This window comes from Anas acuta, chromosome 19 (assembly GCF_963932015.1).
Source record: "Anas acuta chromosome 19, bAnaAcu1.1, whole genome shotgun sequence".
In the NCBI taxonomy this organism is placed as follows: Eukaryota; Metazoa; Chordata; class Aves; order Anseriformes; family Anatidae; genus Anas; species Anas acuta.
Genome location: NC_088997.1, coordinates 10,607,239 through 10,629,378, shown reverse-complemented (window position 1 = coordinate 10,629,378; position 22,140 = coordinate 10,607,239). Strand labels below are relative to the sequence as shown.

General features: G+C 46.2%; 1 protein-coding gene across 4 annotated transcripts in view; it reads left to right on the top strand.

The window, feature by feature from the left end:
• CALN1 (calneuron 1) overlaps positions 1-22,140 on the top strand; it is a 157,491-nt gene that overhangs the window by 92,819 nt on the left and 42,532 nt on the right. For all 4 annotated transcript variants that reach the window (XM_068656293.1, XM_068656294.1, XM_068656295.1 and 1 more), the window contains one exon: positions 5,450-5,562. In XM_068656293.1, coding sequence (XP_068512394.1) covers positions 5,450-5,562 — 113 coding nt within the window. The remainder of the gene's footprint in view (positions 1-5,449; positions 5,563-22,140) is intronic.

Genomic DNA, 22,140 nt, shown 5'->3' with positions numbered 1-22,140 from the left:
AGGTGCCTGGGGACTGGAAGAGAGCCGATATCATGCCAGTCTTCAAAAAGGGAAGGAAGGAGGACCCAGGCAACTACAGCCCAGTGATCCTCACCTCCATCCCTGGAAAGGTGATGGAACAGCTCATCCTGCGGGTCATCTCCAAGCATGTGGAGGATAAGGTGATCAGGAATAGTCAGCATGGATTCGCGAAGAGAAAGTCATGTTTGACCAATATGATATCCTTCCATGATGAGATGACTAGCTGGGTAGATGAGGGAAGAGCATGGGATGTAGTCTACCTTGACTTCAGCAAGGCTTTTGATACTGTCTCCTCATAGACAACATCCTCATAGACAAGCTCAGATGTGGTCTAGATGAATGGATGGTGAGGTGAGTAGGCATTTGGCTGGACAACAGAGCTCAGAGGGTTGTGGTGTGGTCTAGTTGGAGGTTTGTGGCTAGTGGTGTCCCCCAGGGGCCAGTACTTGGTTCAGTGCTGTTCAACTTGCTCATCAGCAACCTGGATGAAGGAACAGAGTGCACCCTCAGTGGGCTTGCAGATGACACAAAGCTGGGAGGAAGGGCTGATACCCGAGAGGGCTGTGCTGCCATTTAGAGGGACCTCAACAGGCTGAAGGGTTGGGTTGAGAGGAACCTCATGAAGTTCAACAAAGGCAAGTGCAGGGCCCTGCACCTAGGGAGGAATAACCCCAAGCACCAGCACAGGCTGGGGGCTGACCTGCTGGAGAGCAGCTCTGCAGAGAGGGACCTGGAGGTCATGGTGAACAACAAGTTCACTGTGAGCCAGCAGTGAACCCTTGTGGCTGAGAAGAAGGCTGAGGGGATGCTGGGCTGCATTTGGAAGAGTGTTGCCAGCAGGTCATGGGAGGTGATCCTCCCCCTCTATTCAGCCCTGGTGAGGCCACACGTGGAATATTGAGCCCAGTTCTGGGCTCCCCAGTACCAGAGGGACGTAGAAGTACCGGAGCGAGTCCAGAGGAGGACTATGAAGACGGTTAGAGGACTGGAGCACCTGTCACACAAGGACAGGCTGAGAGAACTGGGCCTGTTTAGCATGGAGAAGAGGAGACTGTGAGGAGACCTAATCAATGTGTATAAATATCTAAGGGGAGGGTATCAAGAGGATGGAGCCGGTCTCTTTTCAGTTGTGCCCAGTGACAGGACAAGAGACAACAGGCACAAACTGAAGCACAGGAGGTTCTGGCTCAATATGAGGGGGCACATCTTTACTGGGAGGGTGACAGAGCACTGGGACAGGTTGCCCAGAGAGGCTGTGGAGTCTCCTTCTCTGGCAATACTCAAAACCCACCTGGATGCCATCCTGCACAATGTGCTCTAGGTGATCCTGCTTGGCAGGGGGGGTTGGACTAGATGATCTTCAGAGGTCCCTTCCAACCTCAACCATTCTGTGGTTCTGTGAAATCCTTGGGCTGGAGCTGAAAACCCATCAGCTTAGAGTGAGAGGGTTGTGATTTTCTATGCTCAGCTCTGATACACCAGAGAAGCTCAGCATCTCCAGTAAGAGCAAATACTAGCATCTTAAACTCTCCTTGGCCTGGGGATCTGAAAGCACCACACCAATATGAATGAATTGGGGTGGAAGGCAAGGAATTTAGAAGAGCGAATGCCCATTTCTCAAAGGTGCAGATGCCACTTCCTTGGGGCAGTCAGGTCAAAAGCTGCAGTGTCTGGGATAGCTGGGAAAGAGCTGTGGGTTTCCCAGCTTCATGCTGCTCTTTGCTGCCACTCCGTGGCTGCACTTGGTGGAGGGTGGATGTTGGACCTCAGGATGACCCCTAGATGTGAGAGCACTTCTGAATGAAATTATTCCCAAGGTTTTTCTGCACCCAGTGAGCCAGAATTATTCATTGCAGCTTTGGTCCAAGTGCTGAGCAGGCAGCAGGTCCAAGGCCCCGTGCTGTCCGTGCATGGTTATGGTGAAAGGGGTCCTAAAGGACCCAAGGATGTTGCTGCGTACTGTCAGGCATCCCTTGGAGCAATTAGCCATGCTCACATGTTTGTTCCCAGGGTTGTCGGCAGTGCAGCTGGTTGCTATTCCTTTCTATTATCACATTTGTCTGTTTTTTTGTTGGAACTGAGACAGTGCCTCGCAGGGAGTAAACCTTTGTGGGTATCTGGAAACACTTAGTGCCCAGCCGACGTTAACAGACTTGTAATAATAAGCAGATCTAATTCATCTCTGACGATGTGGCCAGCGATGTTCTGAGTCATATTTTTAGTCATGCAAGGTTCAGCCACATGATTGCTAACCCCCTTCTTGCCCTGTGACATTAATGCCAGGATTAGGAGGAAGCATTATGCAGAAGAAAAACGTTAGGTCATAACTGTAAGTAAATAAAGAAATGGTTTAGGTGGTTTAAAAAGGAAGGTGAAGCTAAGCTCAGGTGTTTTGCTAAAATCAGTCTTGCAATGACTGTTAGTTAGCCAATGGGTGGTAGTTTGGGGATCGGGTGGCACCTGCACAGAGGGTTTGGGACTGTGGGATCGCCTCGGATGGCGGTGTTACTTGGAGCTTGCCACATAGGTCATGGAAGGGAGCAAGGAAAGGTGACAGCAGCGCAGGAGCACACACACTCCAGCCTGGCATCCTTCTCCCTTCTTCTCATCCCTCAAACCTGACAAAAAGTTCATTTCTGAACAAACTGCACATCACCTGCTCTGAATATAAATGACATCTGTAGGCGCAGCAAAGCCAAATGTGGGGATGTGTGCAGTGTATGATTTGCCTCCAATGCAGATTCCGGAACAGATGCTCACTTTGTGCATTGCACATCAGCATGTACCATGATGTGTACAAGATTATGGCATGGAGGAGGAGGAAAACATCAATTGACTGTACACCATAACAAATTTCAAGCTGCATGCACCCGGGAGCTGGTGGGTGTCCTGAATGCTTGTAGATCCTACCAGAGTTATGGGTATCGGGTATTGCCTGGTTGTGCCGTGGTTGTGGAGAACAACCTTGCAGTGCTGCAGAGCTGGAGCCTATCTGATGGTTTTTACAATATTTTTCTCCTGGCTGTTGAATATTGTAAAAGGAATTTTCAGCCAAAACTGTGAGTTCTCTTCCTTGATATTCTGATGCTGTAGTCTCCTGAGATCCTGATGGCAGGAACATGTGCTTTCTGCAGCTTAAAATGAATGTTAAAGGGATATTTCTACCAAGCAAAGTGTTTGGGATTTGGTTTCCTTGCTAGTTAACAGTGTAAATTGAAAAAGCAGTCTGTAAGGGGATAATGCATTTGTAATGGCATCTTTCTTCTCTGAGGTTATGGAAAGTGCTATAATTAAGCTGATAATTAAACCCCATGAAGTTAGTTATGATCCCTGGCGAAGGCACAGGGAAGTCATGAGCAAGGGTTTGCCCAGAGTCTTGTTCTGAGTCAGATGCAGAGCCCAGGAGCCTTGGCACCTGCTTTCTCATGAGTCATGCGTAGGACTAAGTCCTTTCTTTCCTCCATGGATGGAATGACATTGTAGAAAACTCAAATTGAATAACTCAGTGTTTTGGGGTCAGATATGGATAGAGCAAATATATGCACGGGCAGGTACTAGAACCTCTTTAAAATGCAAATTGTTTTCTTGCTAATCTTGCTAATTTCTTTAACCCAATTTGCACCATAGTGTATGTTTTTCTTACTGCCTTTGCCTTGAAGTGATGTACTGGAATGCAAATTGCCCCGAACCCACTGTCACCTTGCATTACCTTCCCCAACGTGATCCAACATGCTGTGACTGATACAATCCGACTTGATGTCATAAAATGATGTCTCCCATGGGGAAGCAAAAGGAACACATTTTCTCGTAGCCCATAAATATTTTAAAGAACGGCTTTCCAAGTGATGGGGTCCCCACTCCTTTCCTTTTCTGCTTAATAACCTGTCCCAGAAATAAGCTCCATCCTGCAAGTGCTCAGCCCACTCCAGGCCTGCAAAACCCTTCAGCACATGCTGAAAACTGAAGGTCTGAGCAACTTTAGCAGTCAGATGGGGTCTTCTTGCATGTTAAAGGATGAAAGCTGTTATGAATCCCTGCTGGGTTTTCTTTTCAGAGCTCCCGTTGCTGGCTCATCCCCAGAATATTCACTCTTGTCCTCACAAAATTACGGGCAGAGCTCTTCAGTGAGTAGATATCACTATTCTGGCAAAGGAGCACTTTGACTCTGCTTATTTTCATATTGTGTTTCTGCGAAGATAAGGACACAGAGAGATTTCAATCAGTGGTGCATATGCTCAGATCAAGCATATGAAATATAATAAGAAGGACAGATAGCAGCAGCACAAAGCTGTCACAGGGGGTTGTTGCAGGTACTGCAGTCAATAGTGACATTTTAATAGTAGCCATTGCATTGATCTGCTTTGGTCTGATGGTTTTAGACACTTTTCACACCTGATAACTTAGAACAGCAACTACGTGGAGGGGTGCATCCAGTCAGTTTCAGCTGAATTTGAATAATAATAAAAAAAAACACAGTGAAAAGTCATACAGTTTGTGATTCTGTTTCCGGACTTGGAGGAGGGCTAATATATCTGCCCGTATTAACTGGTCTGGTAGCAAGTGGGAGGATATGTCTAGAGAAAGATAAAGAAAGGAGAGGTATGCAAACATTAAACTATCCTGTTCAGAGAAGCAGGTATTTTTAAGATCCTTCAACAGGCATGAATTTCCTTCTTTTTTTTTTTTTTTTTTTTTTTTTTTTGCCATTTTCATTAAGCATCACAGAAGTTCTCCAAGGGAAGAGTTATATTTGATATAATACTTAGATATACTTCAAACAGCCACATGCCTCATTTACAAAACATACGATATACTGCAGGGGCTTGGGACTGCGTAGGCTCAGTTCATTAATGGTAGGAGCAGTCTCCCCTTCCTGCTAATGGCACTGAAGCTGTGTCTACACTGCCTGCTCTGCATGCTGAGCACACAGGGCTTTTAAGAGACGGATGCTGATGGAAAGCTGAAATGAAATGCCTGGTGGATTCGTAATAGTCTGGCTCTTCCCTCTGCGTGTACTCCCTTCCTCTGGAGGATGGGGTTGGCCTTGTAAAAGCTTTGCAGAGACCTGGCTCTTTAGCGTCTCTTAATAGAGGAAGAGCGCTGGCAGTGCTAATGGCAGCTGTCCTCCTGCCAAATTGTTTTTTTTTTTTGAGAAGTGACTTGCCTATAAACTCTCTGGGGCTGGGGAACAGTCGGTTCATCTCTATTTGTGCATCACCTGATCTTGTCTTCAAGTGTGGATATGCTACAACATGGGCCATCCATTGGGATTACAGCAAATTAGGGTCTGTACATACCATGAAGTTGATGTAGCAGGTGCCATCATGTGTGTATGGCTTCGTGATGTGTTGCTGGTCCAGGGTGGCCTATCAGATATTGGCACTAAGTGGTACTTCAGTAAAAATATTGATATTTTCTTTCATTCCAGGGGATGGCCAGGTTGATTTTGATGAATTTATGACCATTCTGGGACCTAAACTGGTATCATCAGAAGGCAGAGATGGCTTTCTGGGAAATACAATAGACAGCATATTCTGGCAGGTAAGTGGTAATTCCTTTAAATGCAACTTTAGCCAACTATCAGTAGCTTCCAGAAGTGATTTGTTGGGGAGCACAAAATGTTTTGTTAGGGCGAATGCTTGTGTTAAGGGTATTCAGGTTCCTCTTGCTGTCTGCTGAGTATCATCAGCCTATGTTGCTGGAGCAACCTGCTCTCATCTGAGCCCTATGACAGAGGAAGGGTGGGCACATACTGTAAACGATCTGTAGTTGAACACAACAAAACACCAAGTTATTTGTGCAACACATCTTGGGGCATTTTGGAATTAATTTTTGGAAGAGAAAAACATTTTTCTCCATGACTCTTTTGAGTTAGGAACCTCAAACCTGTGCTCTGCTTGCAGAAGTGTGCTGCTGTTCACCATCCCTTGGCTGGGGTGAAAGGAGGCTCCAAGCAGAGTGAGGTTTTCTGTGCAGGTCATGTTAGATTGATGCTTCTGCAGTGAATTCAGGACAAAGACTGAGGATTCAGGTCTGGGTTTGATGATGGGTCAATTTTGTGCCAATGCAAGGTTTGCCCTTGCTGCTGCTCTGGGGTGATTTGGTCCTGATGGTTTTGAGCATCAGAGGGGGAGGCAGGTTTGGCAGTGGGATCTGCCGTGCATTGTGATTTTTAAACAGGATTAGACCTTTCTGGAAAAGCAAGGACAGTCCAGGCTGTTATGGCAAGTATTAAAAATCTCCCAAACCACAATGCTGCACATTTCTTGCCAATGGATTGAATGTGTGGTTTCCTGTGAGATTACTGCTCATTTCATTGATCACCCAACAGCCTTTGCTTGCTAATAAACTTGGGCTGTTACCAAGTTTATGTGAGTCAAAAGAGTCAAACCTGAATATGAACATTTCTGTCTTCTGTTACTGCCCTCCAGCACTATTCAGACTGAATTGGGTGGAGTTTTGTAAATGTCTTTTAAAGTCCTTTAAAACTTGTTCCTGGTCTCCCAGCATGTGATATAAATAACCCTGGAAATCTGGGTCTGGATTCCAGTATTCCATTTTCAAAGCAAGAGTTTGGCGTTGGTGAATCTACAGTGGTTTGTAATATATCTAGGGGGACGCAAGGGCAAAACTCATTTTACGAAGGGCAGGATTGGGGTAATCATGGATGTTCTGTTGCCCCATCCCACCATGTGAACAACAAGGGGAGGAGGAAGCACTGACCAGTCCCACCAAGCCAATGGTGCAGTGCAGGCCAGTGGTGAGACTGACTTCCTGCAGCCGTTCATGAAGCACAGATACCCCTTGGGAAAATCACATTCATGGGCTGAGCTCTTTCATGGGTAAGATGAGAGGTTGGGAGCCCACCCTAAGATTCATTTCCCAGGTTAACCATGCCATTTAGTAATCCTTCAGCCCTTTGGAAATGCTTGTGGTGTCTTTGCTTAAAGGTCAGCAAGGAATAGAGGATGTGTGCTCTGGATTTTGAGCAGCAGGACTCCTGGGCTCAGATTTGCCTTGCTCTTTCTTGCAGCAGCAAGCGTGGCCCTTGTGCACTCCAGGCTGTGGTGGGATGAGTGAACAGTGTGGAGACCCCAGGTAACTGGTCCCATGGTAGGGGGACAGCCCTGGGGTTGTCTGCAGGCAACAAAGCTTTGACTGACTTGCACGAGTGCTCCAAGGCCTCCAAAAAGTTGTTCATGGTCTTTTACTTGTACAGGTAAAAATACATCTCTTTACCTAGCACACTCCTGGATTTCAAAGCACTTGAAGAGAAGCCTTCTTCTCACATTTTGCTGCTCCTTGGGTAGGAGAACTCAAGGCAAATACAGTATTTTTTCCCAATACCCTCCCCAAAAATATGTAGGGAAGAACTGTTCAAGGAAAAAATTCCCTTTGCCCCTTCCTACCTGGCTTTACCCAAGCCATCTATGGGGTTTTACCTTGTCTTTAAGCAAAGCAGTGACATACCTGCATCATTTCCTGTGGGATACATCTGATTTGAAACAAAGCCCTTTTTAGATCCAGGGCCTGGCTGGTTCCCCATATCCCCTCCACGTGCATTTTTCACATTTGCTGGGAAAGGAACAGCTTGGAGAGAGAATGAGTTCAGGCTGATGCTAGAGCACTTCACCCCTGCAGTGATCCCAAAGAGTGACTTTGAGGAGGGAATGGTGCCCACAGGCCTGTGGCTGTGAGTGGCCCTGGGTGACAAGGGCAGGAGGGTGGCATGAGGAGGGACAACTCCACCATGGTGCCAGCTGGCCAGGCAGTGCTACTGAGAAATCTCACATCAAAGCTGCGGGCAGCAAAAGGCATCTTGAGGCTCGTTACATCAGTTCCAGGGGAGAAAATCCGTGTTGTCATCCAGAAAGTGTTTTCCTCTTCTTCATCCAAAGAGCTCCCCTCCAACTGGGGTGATTTTGGCTCCAAAGGTGCCACTTCTGTGAGGACTGTATTCCAAGCATGCTTTAATAATGTTTTAAATAATGTAACGACAGAGTTAAATAATAAACAGCAGCAGAAGGAGAGAGGGATTCAGAGGAACAGGCGAGGGCCTGGCGGTGTGTCTCCACACGAAGCTGGGAGCGAGTTGGTGGGACACAGGAAGGCGGCTCCAGATGGCAGAAGCTGCGGAGGGGAAGGATCTCACAACAACAGCAGTGGGGCTGCAGGAGACAAGGAGGGGGTAGAAATGGTGGAAGACTAAGAAGGAGAAAGAGAGATCATGCATGGAAAAGACTGGCTTGCAATAATAATAGGGGAACAGTTCATCCGTCCTATTGCACATTGCCCACAGTGTGATGGTCAGTTCAGGAGAAGCAGGATTTGGCTGAGACCTGTGTGTTGGCAGGTGTTAGAGACATGAAGGGTCTCTCAGATGTATTTTCCCTCCTTGATTTCCCATGTGGGCTCTAAATTGAGTTGTATTGGGGTGTGTTAAAGGCAGCTGACTCCTGCTTTCTCAGGTAGCGGCGATCAGTTCTGCTCCAGTTAGAATGGCTCTCCCAGGTCCCTCAGCCTGGTCAGGAGCTAGTTAGGAGGAGGGAGGGAAAAATCATCCCTGCAAATACTATTTCAGGCCAAGTCAATATAGACCTATGATATCAGGATTGCTGAGGAAACATTGACTTTCCCCTATCTCTGAATGTCTGTCTTTCCCGAGCAAGATGAAGCACATACAAAGGTCCGTTTTGCAGAAACCATCCCCAGGTGCCTCCTGCTCTGCTTCAAAATCATTTTCTTATCCTTGTACTGACTGTTTGTAAATGGAAGTAAGATCTACCCATGCACAAATATCTTTAACTGTCACTGAAAATATTTTTTCCAAAATGCAGAGCTGCCCTGTAACTGGCAGCCACTCCTTGGGACGCAGGACCGCAGGCAGGAGGAGTCTGAAGGCTGGAAGCAGCCAGCAAAGCCCTGCTCTTTCTGGTTTGGGGCAGAAAAAAAAAACGTAAAGAAAAAACTAGTGGTGTAGCCCAGGGGTCAATACTGGGCCCAGTCCTGTTTAACACCAATGATCTGGATGGCGGGGCAGTGTACCCTCAGCAAGTCTGCAGGTGACACCAAACAGGGAGGAGTGGCGCTTACACCAGGGGGCCATGCTGCCATCCAGAGGGACCTGGCTGGAGAAATGGGTGACAGGAACCTCCTGCAGTTCAGCAAGGAGAAGCACAAAGTCCAGTCCTGAGGAGGAGCAAGCCCAGGCCCCAGGACAGGCTGGGGCACCCAGCTGGCAAGCAGCCTGGCAGAGAAGGCCCTGGGGGTCCTGGTGGGCACCAAGCTGGCCATGAGCCAGCAGCGTGCCCTTGGGCAAAGAAGGCTGATGGTATCCTGGGCTGCATTAGCCAAAGTGCTGCCAGCAGGTGCAGGGAGGTGATCCTTCCTCTCCACTCAGCATTGGCGAGGCCACACCTGGAGACCTGTGTCCAGTGCTGGGCTCCCCAGTAGGAGAGAGACCTGGAGCTACTGGAGGGAGTCCAACAAAGGGACATGGAGGTGCTGGAGGGCCTGGAGCCCTCTGCTGTGAGGAGAGGCTGAGAGAGATGGGACTGCTCAGCCTGGAGAAGAGCACGCTCAGGGGGACCTCATCAATGCCCATAAATACCTGATGGGAAGGTGCAAAGAGGACGGAGCCAGGCTCCTTTTGGTGGTGCCCAGTGCCAGGACCAGAGGCAGTGGGCCCAAACAGGGGCACAGGAGGCTCCCTCTGAGCACCAGGCAGCACTTGTGTGCTGTGCAGTGACCGAGCACTGGCACAGGCTGCCCAGAGAGGTGCTGGAGTCTCCTCCTTGGGGATCTTCAAAGGCCACCTGCAGGTGGTCCTGGGCACCCTGCTCTGGGTGGCCCTGCTGGAGGAGGGTTAGACCAGATGGACCCAGAGGTCCCTGCGAACTTCGAGCAGTCTGTGGTTCTGCAAAAAATTACCATAGATGAGATTTTTGGAGTACCTAATGAGCCCTGTTTCAGAAGCTGATAGGAGGAGGTGGGCCTGGCCCCATGCAGGTGTGTTAGCCCTTTGCAGAGTGCCTGCCCTCTTCCTTCTCCATCTTTTTCCCTCTGTATTTTTAAAGAGTGGTCGGCCATCCCTTGCCTTGCCACCATTTCTGAGCTGCTCCTGCTGGAGTTCACACTTAGTGCCTTGAAGCTGGTTGTCTTTAATGCTTCAGGCAGTGATTTGCAGTGATTTGGTTGCCATTGCATGATCAGAGAGATGCTATTTGATTAATTTTCAGGCATGAGAATTTGTTTTTCCAGAGCTCAGGGAAGACAAGTGCAGTTCCAGTGGAGCGCTCAGAGGGCTGTGTTTCGTACAAACGGGTTTAGAGGCCTTTCCAGTGCATGGCCATTCAGGTCTGCAAAGCACTTTAGATCAAGAGCATTACAGAAAAGGCAAACATCGCTACTGGTAAATATTAGCTCCTTGTTTTGCCAAATAAAATCCAAATCTATCCACTGTGCCCTGCCATTCCCAGAGAGGGAGAGGGTTTAAAAAAAAAAAAAAAAAAAAAGAGAGAGAGGGGAGGATCTGGGGATTTGTATTCATTAACACTTTTTTTCTCAGATTTTTTTTTTAAGTGCAAAGACCTCTGGGAGTAAGTGTTAAATACTTTGCACAGAACATAGCATAGGGAATCTCCAGTGTCTGGGGGTAAGCAACAGGAACAGGAGCAATAATAATCTTGAATTATAGGCTTTTAATTAAAACAAACCTCTCTGTCTTGGCTTAAATGCTTTTTGAAGTAAGAACAAGTTGGAATTGTTAAACAACGTGTTTGTATCTGCATTGGATGCAGAATAAACTCTACTCAGCAGCACTGATGAGATTATTTTATAAAGTCAATACTTTGCATGGGGATCATTTGTGAGGCAAACTGCTGCCTGCAATTTTTTTCCTCTCTTCACTCTGTGCACATGGAAGCTACAAGGAACATCATTTCAGCCAGCACTAAACATTTCAGCCCGAGCAAGGATATCCAGAAGCTTTGTTTTGCAAGAGGGGACAGCACTGTATCATCCACTCAGACATGGTGCCCACTTGTCGCATTCGATATCACCCAGTATAATTTACTGGCTTTCAGGAGGAGGCTGGTTGTTTTTGGATAAATAAAGCTGCTTTTCGGAAGCAGGAAGACCGGAATACCAACATGGTGTTTGTGGCTGGGAGATGCCACTTGGGGATCTGCTCATTTTTCCACCAGAGCAATGCCTCTGCAGCTTTGGGGGGGGACAGCTGGAGGAGCAGGCTGTCCTGCAGGCAGAGCAGCTCTGCAGCTCCTTGTGTGTTCTGGGCTTGGGAAAACCTTTTCATTTCCCCAGGCCTCCCTATACCTTTCCTCAGGGGGAGGAATACATTGTTTTTTATGAGCTTTGGTGGATGAGCGGGGTCAGCCAAAGCTAGATCCCTCCCTGCAAGGAAGGACAGGTAGACAGGAACAGCCCAGAGGAAGCAGAGCACTTGCTCCAGACGGCATTTTATTTCCTGAATGCAGCAAAAGTAGAGTAAGGAGCACGCCCTGCAGTGCACTGGCTGGGAAGGGGGTGCAGGGAGGTGAGGGGGGCTCAGAGCCGCTGTGAACATGGTAGATCAGAGGGACATGCTGGGACAGGACACGGAGATCTCATCCTCACAGCACGGCTGCTGATGCTTTAATGAGTTGCTGTGCAAAACTGCCCATCCATAATCTGTTTTCAGTTGTCACTGCAAATGCAACAGCATCCCGGGGGAGAGATCTGGGCTCTCGTGATCTGGTCAATCAATTAGTGCTTTAATAGAGTGAAATGAAGGAGAAAATGTGTGGGAACCTCGGAGGCACAGGGCAGGGTATGGAGATACTTGGCGGGTGATGGCGTGGGAGGCAAGGCAGGGAATAAGGCTGTCGGGGTGAGTGGAGTGTGCTTCTGACTCTTGCTTGGCTCAGTACAAAGATGGTTTTGCTCAGAGAAAGATTTTTTCATATGAAGTACAGTAGATAAATCTAACACAATTTCTCCCTGTACCCGAAGTTTCTCCACTTCTCTCCACAAAGGAGTCAATTTGCTGATGGCAGATCAGCCTTGCCAAAGTTGCAGAGGAAGTGTTTGTGTCTCTGTGTGCAATCTCACATGGTAACAGATCCAACCACCCTCCATCAGCACAGACCACGGAACTGCCAAAATAACACCCCTTGGGCACAGGGAGTGTGTGGCCTCCCCTTCTCGCCTTCCTCCTCTTCCTCGGCCAGTGCAGCGCAATTCTGCACAATTCTGGGACGCTGCTAAACCAGGGGCAATTTACATCTTGCACTGTTAGCTTTTGCTGGTCATGAGCTGCCTTGCTGCAAATACCCCCCGATTTCAGGATTTTGGTTGCTGCTATTTCAGCCTTTCAAAGAATCATCTCAAATTGACCTCTCTGGAGTCCAACCAGACTTTGCTCTGCCTCTGAGTTGTTTAAAATTACAGAGTTAGTTTTTGCAGTTCAGGGTACCAGGAGATGCTCAAGGTCTGTGGTGGCTCTGGGAGGGCAAACGTCACAGCTGGGCTAAGTTGCATGTAGTTTAGACTCAGAAAAAAAAAGATGAGATTTGGGGAGGAAAGATGTTTTGATGGTATATGCAGACCTACTGCACGTGCAAGTGGCCTCCCTCTTATTAACTACTTTGAGATTTGAATCAGAAAACTCTGCAGCTGCAAGTGCCAAAACATGATGCTTGGAGGTCAGTGAAGGTTAACTGGGGCCGTACCATTGCACCACACATGTACCTTCACCCCAAAGAGCACACCTCAATAGAGTCTTCTTCCAGGAAGCAAAAACCTCCACTCTCCACCAATATTTTTAATGTCAACAGCAATGTGGGTGCCCGCGTTTTGGTTGTTGAACCTTCAATATCTTAAAGAAGAGTTGTTTCCACAGAAAAGAAGTGCTGAACTTCTTAAAGATCTGCCCAATTTTCAGTTTCCCATGCTGGATACCATCAAACTGAAGGACTGGTTGAAAACCTTGGCATTGCCTCTTCCACAGGAACCACTGAAATTTTTCTCAGTACCCAAGCATCCCCAAGCATTAAGCTGCCACCTTTCCTTTGACAGGTAATACTGGGTCCTACTCACCTGGAGTTATTAAGCTGACCTGCTGCACTGTTAGCTTCAGCATCCTGGCTGTGCTTACAGTTTCCAAAATCAAATGTGCCTTGTAATGTCTGATCTTGCATTTTAGATTTGGTATTTTCTTTTCTTATATCCAGTCTTAAAATGTTGTGAAAATTCCCTTTGTGAGGATGCAGATGACTGCATCACAGCAATGAGCAGGGTGACTAACCAGTACGGATTGTGCTCAGTTCATCTCAGCTAACCTGGGACATCTGCATTTTTAGACTCCCTTTAAAGTTAATAGTGAGAAATAGACACTTCTAGGGTGCAATTCAGGGATCTGCTTCAGACATCCACCTCAGGAAGAGATACATCACACTTCAGAAGTGCCAGTTTTTCTCCATTTGGTATCAAGTCTAAAAAAGTGGCTCAGATGGAGATGTGTGTGCTGGGGACAGCTAAATGAGCCCTGCCAAGGGTTTCAAGTGCCTTTTTTGATTAATGTGCAGGAAGCCAGCTCTGTCAGTGATGAGGCTGTTATCAGTAGAAGGAGACCGGTTCTGGCTGCCTTATTAACTCTCCTTTTGTTGACAAAGACATTCCCACTGAGTACATTGCACTCAGTGGTTGTTGTCACAATACAGTGAAAGCTGAACACTTGCAGGTGATGAATTCATCAGCAAGAGACTTCTCTTTGTTCTTAGTCTGAAGATCAAGCACAGAAGTGCCATGACAGCTGCAGGTATAGACGTGAATATTGGAGATGCTCATGGGCTGGGTCATGGTGGTGGTGCTGTGGTGAGAGTGTCACATCCTTCTACCCACTTTGCAGTGTATGAGGTTGCCAGAGGGCGTGAATGAGCAATAATGTTTGGGGAGCCTCATTTTAAATCTATTGCTGTTAGGGGACCTTGTTTTCAGTAGTACATATTTTTCCCTGCAACAAAATCAGGTTCTCTCAAGTCAAATATAGAGCTCAAAACTGGAGGCATTGGAAATTGCAACATTTTGAAGGCATTTATGAACCAAAGCAGGATCGGTACCAATAGCAGGAGAAAAGCAAGACTTTGTTGTCAGACTATGTTTTGTAGCTTCAAACAGCTTACTTGTACATTTTGCCTTCTGAAAGACACTACAGCTTTCATTCAAAATATATTTAAAGTAGGCAGTTTACAACAAGAGGCCTCCTGCCTGCTGGATGACAAAATACAACTGTCCCGGCAGGTGGTGGCTCAGGTTTTTTGTGCACCCTGAAGTATTCATGTACATGCACACCAGCCAGCTCTCACAGTACAGAGGTTATTTTTTTTTTTCCTGTCGTCTTATATATAAACCCAGTCTGCGTTTCTGTGTGTCACTGGGATGTTTTTGTTCCTGACTGATGCATGAAATAGGAACTGCACTGTGATTTTCTCAGTGATTTGCTTAGAAATGTGGGCAGTGATGTGTAGGAAAGGTAAGTGCATATGATTATCGGCTGATGAGTACGTGGGTATCCAAACTATGGGATGGGGAGAGAGTTCCTGTTTTTTTGTGTGTGTTTTGTTTTGTTTTGTTTTCTCAGTTGTGTCAGGCCCCAGCATCTCTGTGCCCACTGCTCGGCCCCTTAAAATCATGGTTCTGGATTTGTTGGAGTGGGTGTCTTTTTTCTTTAAATGCACTTTGGTGCCTTTGAAAGGCACCAATGGGTGTTGGAGCAAAGGAGGTGTGTTTCATGCAGGGGAGTTTCAGTTTCCATAAATCCTAAACCATCAGCAGATCTCAGGATCCATCCCTCCTGGTTACTCTGTGTTCTTGTGAGAAAATCATCTGTTTTATTGCTTTTGTGTTGTGGAGGGGAGTTTTAACTGACGATAAGGAAAGTGAAGTCTGATTTTCATGGAGGTCAGAACTTGGGAATTGTTTAAAAGAGACCTCATGGTGGTGGTCATCTATTTCTACTTCTCTTTTGTAAAGAGTCCCCTCTTTGGGATGGAAATCCTTATAGTGACCTGCCTCCAAGTTGTGGCTTTCAGTGGATTAAAAGTATTGTGAATATTTCATTGAGGTTTTCAAGAGAAGAATGAGAGGGAAGAACAGGAAAAAAGATGTTCCATCACTCACAAACAAACAATAACAACAAAAAAGCAAAAGTGTGGGCAACCGTTAACAACAAACAAATGCGTTCAGAAAGAAAAATGATCTTTTATGAAAAAGAAAAGCTAAAAAAGCCTTCTAAAAATAAAATTGAAAGAAAGAGTGGAAGAGAGGAAATGAGAGAGGGAGATGGAAGGGGAGAGGGGGGAGGAAAAGAGGGAGAGGGAAAGAATGAGAGAGGAAAAAAAAAATCTCTGAAAAAATTCAGAGAGAGCTTCAAAGAACCACTGCAGGAGTTCCCAGTTGTCCCATCAGCTGTGACAGGGTGATCCCAGAGTGACCCAGCTGATCACCCCCGATTTCCACACTGCTGCAGGGCCATGGGGGTGATAGATTGCTCAGGCAACACCTGAGGTTCGTTAGTGTGATCTGGATGAGCGGTGGATGCTGTGGCATTGAGGAGAGACCCCTAGGTTCTGGCTGCCAGACAATTTCTACAGCACAGTGTATAACTGATTGTCCCACGATTTTCAGCACAGTTTGCTGGAGCCTGACAGCTGAAGCCAACAGGAAGGTACCTGGTACCATTGAGCCCCAAGTGGCACACGGGCTAAATGTTGTGTTTCTCAGTTGCAGGCCATCAGGATAGAGATGTTTCCCTGGCCACCAGGGTGGAGGTGCTCCGGCCATGCTGCAGATGCAGCCAGCTCCATACTCCCCTGCCTCCTGTCCTCCACCAGTACTGAGGACAGGGGAAGGTGGGAACGTGGCTGTCTAACACTCATGGCCTTGAGACCCCCTTTTCCTTCCCTGCTATTTTGCCAGCCCCTCTGCATGGTGAGAGGTGGGACAGGGCCTGGCCACAAACCTTCCTTCCCTTACCCCTACAGTCTGCACAAGCTCCTTTCTTGGTTTCTCCAAACCCTTGTGACATGAGTGCTGCAAACAAGCCTGCTGCACATTTGTTTGTTCTTTTTTTACTGTTTGGCAAGAATTTTGTGGATTGCTGGGTGGTGCACAGGGAATGAGAGCATGCTCCTCCTGCTTCAAACCCTGTTTGAGCCAGGCAGGCTCTGGTAGCCCCATCCTCTTCCCTGAAGTCTGACTTTATTAATACGGTTTTCCAGCAAAGGCATAGCATAGTTTTTCCAAGTGGGTGTAAAGATGCTGATCTTCAGGAGAAATTCCTTAAGGTCTTTATTAAAGCAAATTGGTTGCTTTGTTGAGAAATTGTTTCTTTGTGCACTTTTGTTCCCCTTCATTTTTACCATCTGTGGAGGTTTGATTTCTGTGCTGGCAAAGAAAGAAATATTACTCTCTGAGATGCATGGGGTCTGTAGGGCTGGTGGTCTAGATGTAGTCTTTTGTTCCACAGGGAAATTTGTTTTTACTGTTACTGTTTGGTAACACACCACTACAAAGTGGTAATTAAAATAAGTAATTAAGTAACCAGTACATTTGGTCACAGTTAAGAAGATGTATCAGGGTACAGATGCTGGCCAAGCTTGCGGAAGAAGTCCAGAGCAACCCAAGAAAGCCAATGAAAATATTTAATGTATGTGAGAACATGGTGGCAAGTGTTCAGAACTGATTTTCACCCCCTTTACATGGAAATAAACAGGTCTAGTGTATATGGAAAAGATCTCTATTCAAAATGAGCCGGGGTGATGTTTGTTTTCCCTCTAGAGATGTCTTCTGGTCTCCAACTTTCCTATGCTGAGCAGAGAGAGACAAGCCTTGAGCAATAACTGATCAAGATGCACAGGTTCATGGAGCTCATGGAAACGCCCCCATTTTTGGAGAACAGTGTAGAAGAGAGATGGGGAAAAAAAGTAATCATATAACAATGATTTGCATGTTTTTAATCTCTTTCTACTCTTGCTGAGTGTGTTAGTTTAGATGTTTTTCCCCTGGAGGCTGCTTTCCTAGGGGATGATTAGTACAAGACGTCACTGTCAATCCGTCAGCTCCCCCCGCGTGCACCGGGCTTCAATTCCTTCCAACTTTTGGAAGTGACAGAGCAATGAAAAGACAAATGAAATAAATTGATGCTTTTTAGGGGAGCAGAATATGAAAAGAGCTGTCACGAAGGCAGACAGGCTGCATGTAGGTGCCAGATTTCAGGGCTTTCAGGAACTGTGATCCTCCACGGAGATAAACCCGTGCACCTCAGCACAACCTCGGTGCTGGGTTGTGCTTGTACCATTGTATCAAGAGACAAGTAAGTTATGCTTAGTGTATATTTTATGGCTAGCTGATACATGGGCATATGCTGTCACAAAATTGGCCCATGTGCTAGGTTAAAATACATCCTTTCCCCAATTCTGATTTCTGCTACCTCTCAGCCACATCCTTGCATTTTTCTAATGCCATCTTTAATACAGACTACATGGAAAACTGCACTGAAGTCAGAAATTCTCCTGTAGTTATTCAAATAGCCTTCATTAGACTGTATCTCTTTTCCTACTGACATTCAAAAGTGCTTGAATCCCAAGGGCAGTTTCAGAGCAAAAGTGGAATGAAGAATTTTATTTGTAGAATGAAATGATGATGAAATCCTCCAGGAATTGCTGGTTTTGTTCAGAAAGGCAGGCACTGGAGTTCTGCAGAAAAAAGAATACCTTTTCCCCAGGATATTTGTTGCTTCGTTAACTTTGTAAAATGTTTAAGAGAACAAGAAGAAACCACTACAACAAGTGTATGTCTAGGCAGCTGAAGTGAGACCCCAGCTCTGGTCCTGAGGCTTTGCCTTCCTCTGCATCGTCTGTAGGTGTTCTCAGCTTCATATTTCCTCCTGTGTAGGATGGGGCCCACTTTAGTCCCATTTAATCACACAACTTTGGAAAAAAGCACCATTTTTGTGCTGCACATACCTCATACCTCAGAACAGAGACTTTATAACAGGTGTACAAGAAGCAAGCAAACTTTTGTGGGACAGGGCAGGAGAGTGGGTTAGTCCAAAATACCAACTCAGAGCAGCCTTATGGGCTGGAAGGGGATGTGTGTGAGCTATCCAGAGCCAAGCTTCTGGAGCTTGCTCTCAGTTTGCAGAGATGATTTAAATTGTGTGCTTGGATGTGAATCTTCTTGCTATGTGGTGGACATACAGGCACATGCAGAGAAACACTAATATAAAACTTTCAAGACTGAGACCTTAGGAGCTAAGGCAAGAGCCGGGTCTTGCCTATTGGTACTGAGTTCCTTCCTTTCCCATTTAGATTGGTGTTTTTAGGGAAGCCAGATAATACCATAGAGAATAAATAATACTTAAAGTTTGAGATAACCAAAATGTTTTTGTGAATCCAATTTTATCAAAAAAATACCCTTTATTATTTCCCATGTAAAACTTTCATCAAAAATTCTTTGAAATTGTCATTATTCCTACAATTTCTGCATTGTTTTTACTGAAAAATATGTGCCTATTTTTATCAACATGTTTTTAAATGATTTCTGAAGGTTTGCTTATTTGCAAGTAACACAGCCTTCTTATTTGTCTGCAGTATGTTTTTCAGCAAGCAAACCAAATGGATTTTCTTTTATATCGTATGTAACAGAAAATGGTTCCATTTAGAAACTGGCAAAACGAAAATTACTTTAACATATTTGATGTGTGCTTTTCCATTTTTTAAACTTGTAGTAATTTGTCAAGTGTAACTGTTGGGCATAGCTTTTTGGTCGTTACACATAGCCTGGCTTGCTTCCAAGGCAGTAGAAATGCACCTCATTTAGGGCAGGTATCTCTATGAGTGGAGGCAGATATTTGCAGATCTTGCTGCACTACTGTTTTTTGAGTGCAGTTTTCTCTGTTGTAGCAGTGAATTGTTCTCTCTACAACCTTCCTGCAGATCCCTCTGGTTTCCTATGGGGAAAAGATGATCATGATCCATATATTGAAGAATAATCTCTCCTCTGGCAGCCTGCATCTTTCTTTTCTGACAGCCCCTCTCTCCGTGACAAGTGTTGCCAATGTTATTTCTGTCCACGGCCAAGGACGAGGAGGGCTGTGAGATGGCAGGATCCAGGCAAGGAGCAGGGGCAGGGAGCGGTGGGGACAGACCCTAGCCCTGCCGAACTCTTCTCATCTCCCGTACGGGCCGGTCTGATTGCTGCGGAGAGAGCTACTGCTGATTGCTGTACAGGAATTAAATTAGGTGAGTTAAAAACCCGTATCAATCACCGTCATGCATACTTGCATATGAAACATAGACACGAAAGGTTTATGGTAATCAACATAGAGTGGCTGATTAAAGTCCATTAAAATGCACTAGAAAAAAAAAAATCTAATCCTCTCTCCGCTTCCACCCCGGCTCTTTTCCGCCCGTTTGATAATCGCTGCTGACTTCACTTATCATCCCTGACAAAGTGCCCCAGCATCGGATACGTTGCTGCTGGCATCACCGATCCTGAGCACGCTGCTGTACCCACGCTCATTCCTGGAGCACACGCAGCCGTAGAAGCAGATGGGAAGTGAAGGTAGGAATAACTTGGTTTATAGAAGACAGACCATCGAATCTGAAACACTCTGAAAGTGATCTATCACCCTCATGCGTCCTAGGGTATAGAGGAAGTACATATAATCTTAAAATTCAAATTGTAATGAGAATTGATGATTACAGAAATCTATGGTGTGTGGTTTATTGCAGCTTGGAAGTTGCTGGCAAATGCAGCATCTTGCTTATACATATGCTCCTTTTCTGAACATGAAACAAGCATTGTCTCCACTGAGGACAGCTCTTCTAATCCTTCTCTGAATGTGCCTGTTCCACAGCGTGCTGAAACATCCCAGCCATGATTCACACAGGGTCATGGTGAACCTCACAGGGAGATGGTGCCTGCAACAAAACCTCTGTAGGGTTGTTTGTGTTACTGTCATGGGCTCGGGCTGTTTTCAGAACCTCCAGGCCTGTCTCGCATGTAGTATTTGATAGACATCTAAATTGCTCCTGAAATTAAATCTCCATCCAGTTAATTTAGCACCTGCAAAATTAAATCCTGGTCTTAGAGTCTTTGATAAAAGTAGGTCGCAACTGTTGGGTGCTGCCTTTGGGTAGACGCTCAGGCTCTGATTTCTCATGGATGCCACCACACCAGAGGCTCCAAGCTGTCTGCAGGCAGGGAGAAGTGCTGCACTGCTTTTAATGCATTGGAGACATGGTTTTCATCAGGTCATGCCTCGGATGCTTGGATCTTAATTCCTTCAACAAAAAGGGGGCACAAATACCTCCACGCACGCTGCCGCAGGTAGCTATGTGTATGACAATATATGTATGTGTAGAGGAACTAGATGTTATAAGGCTGTGTTACTGCTGAAAAGCTGATCACCTGAAAGGTAGCAGGAAATGGAATTAGTGCGGCTCAGCCTCACAGAGACAATATTTCAGCATCCTTGTGTGCTAACAATATAATTTACTCTTCAAACATGTGATTGCAGGACACTTTTGCAGTGTCTGGACAATGGCTCTTGCTTCTCTGATCAGCCCCCAAATGCATGACTGCTTTTATTTCTCCTGTTACTGATCTGTAGATGATTAAGGTTAGTTAGTGTCTCTGGGTCTGTCCTGCAAAACATGGCTAATTTGTACAGTATTCCTGCTGACCTCAGCAAGATCTGCCTTGGTAAGCACCGCTCCTGCTTCTTGCTTTGTAGGATGATTTTTAGAAATTATTGCACTGTTGGAGTCTCTGTCCTTGCTGATATTCGAAGCCTGAGTGGACACAGTTCTGGGCAACCTGTTCCTATTCAAGCAGTCCCTGCTTTGAGCAGGGCACAGGACATGCACTGGATGGAGTCCCACAGGAAAGCCAAGGGTAGGAGGTAGTATCCGAGGACACGTGTGAGCAGAGGTTTCCAGGGCACAAGGTTCTGCAAACCTTTATTTTTCTAGCACTACATTGACAGTGGGGCAGCCTGGAGTAGCTGCTGCTTGCAATGCTGTCATCTGCCCACACTGATATTCCGATGATGCTTGACACTTCCTGATGCTTGTCCAGAAGTAAATTAGAGCTTTTGTGTCACTTTTTGGTTAGAACAATACTAAAGCTGTCAGTTGTGGCAAATCTGACCACGAGTCTCATCTGGACTCGTATTTACATTGGTAAGTACCGCTGGTACTTAGCAGTCAGCAGTTGTTGGTGGGAGCTGAACATGCCTGCCCCACCAAAGCACCAGCAGTGGACTCAATGGTGGGGATGGGATTTGGTCACCTTGCTCATTCTTTTGTTCTCATTTGGCACTTGGCTGGTCCCCCCCAAGCTGGGACACAGTGATTGTTTTCTGTCTGCAGATGCTACATGAACCCAGCTGGCTGAGAGCTGTAGGGCAGGCGGGGAAGGAGGTACATGACTGCAGCCCATGCTAGGAGCACTGCTAAAGGTGCTGACCAAATAGCCCTGAGGGTTGTATTTTCCTCTTGAAATTAAGATGTAAATTCCTGACATTAACCTGCAAAACTCACGTGGTGATTTTGACTTGCTGGATGCTGTGTGCAAACATTTCCTCGAGTTTTGCAGGACACATAGATGCACAAGAGCCTCTGTGCTGTCTCTTAGCTCCATCCCAGGCCAGCACTTTGGCCATATTCATCCTTGGTTAGTCACAGGCAGGAGATGCATTTGGAGCAATGTGATTTATAACCGCAGAGGTAGTGGGTGTTAAATGGTGCTCTCCAACACCACAACCAGAGGGAGCGGGACACAGCTCCAGAGAATTCCTGTGTGTCAGCAGGTCCTGCTGCGGTCACAGTGGGTGTGCAGAGAGCTCATTTAAAAGAACATGATGCTCTGGTGAAATAGAAAACCAAAGCAAGTGTAATAATCACATCTGAAATAAACAGTATCAACGAATTTGTGATATGAAAGGCAGTTGACAAGACTTTTGTGTCACTGGGGATAAAGACAATATCTGACTGTGAGACCTTTAGTTCTTAATGTTTCAGAGGGGTTGTAATCTGAAAACCTAGAGCTATAGGT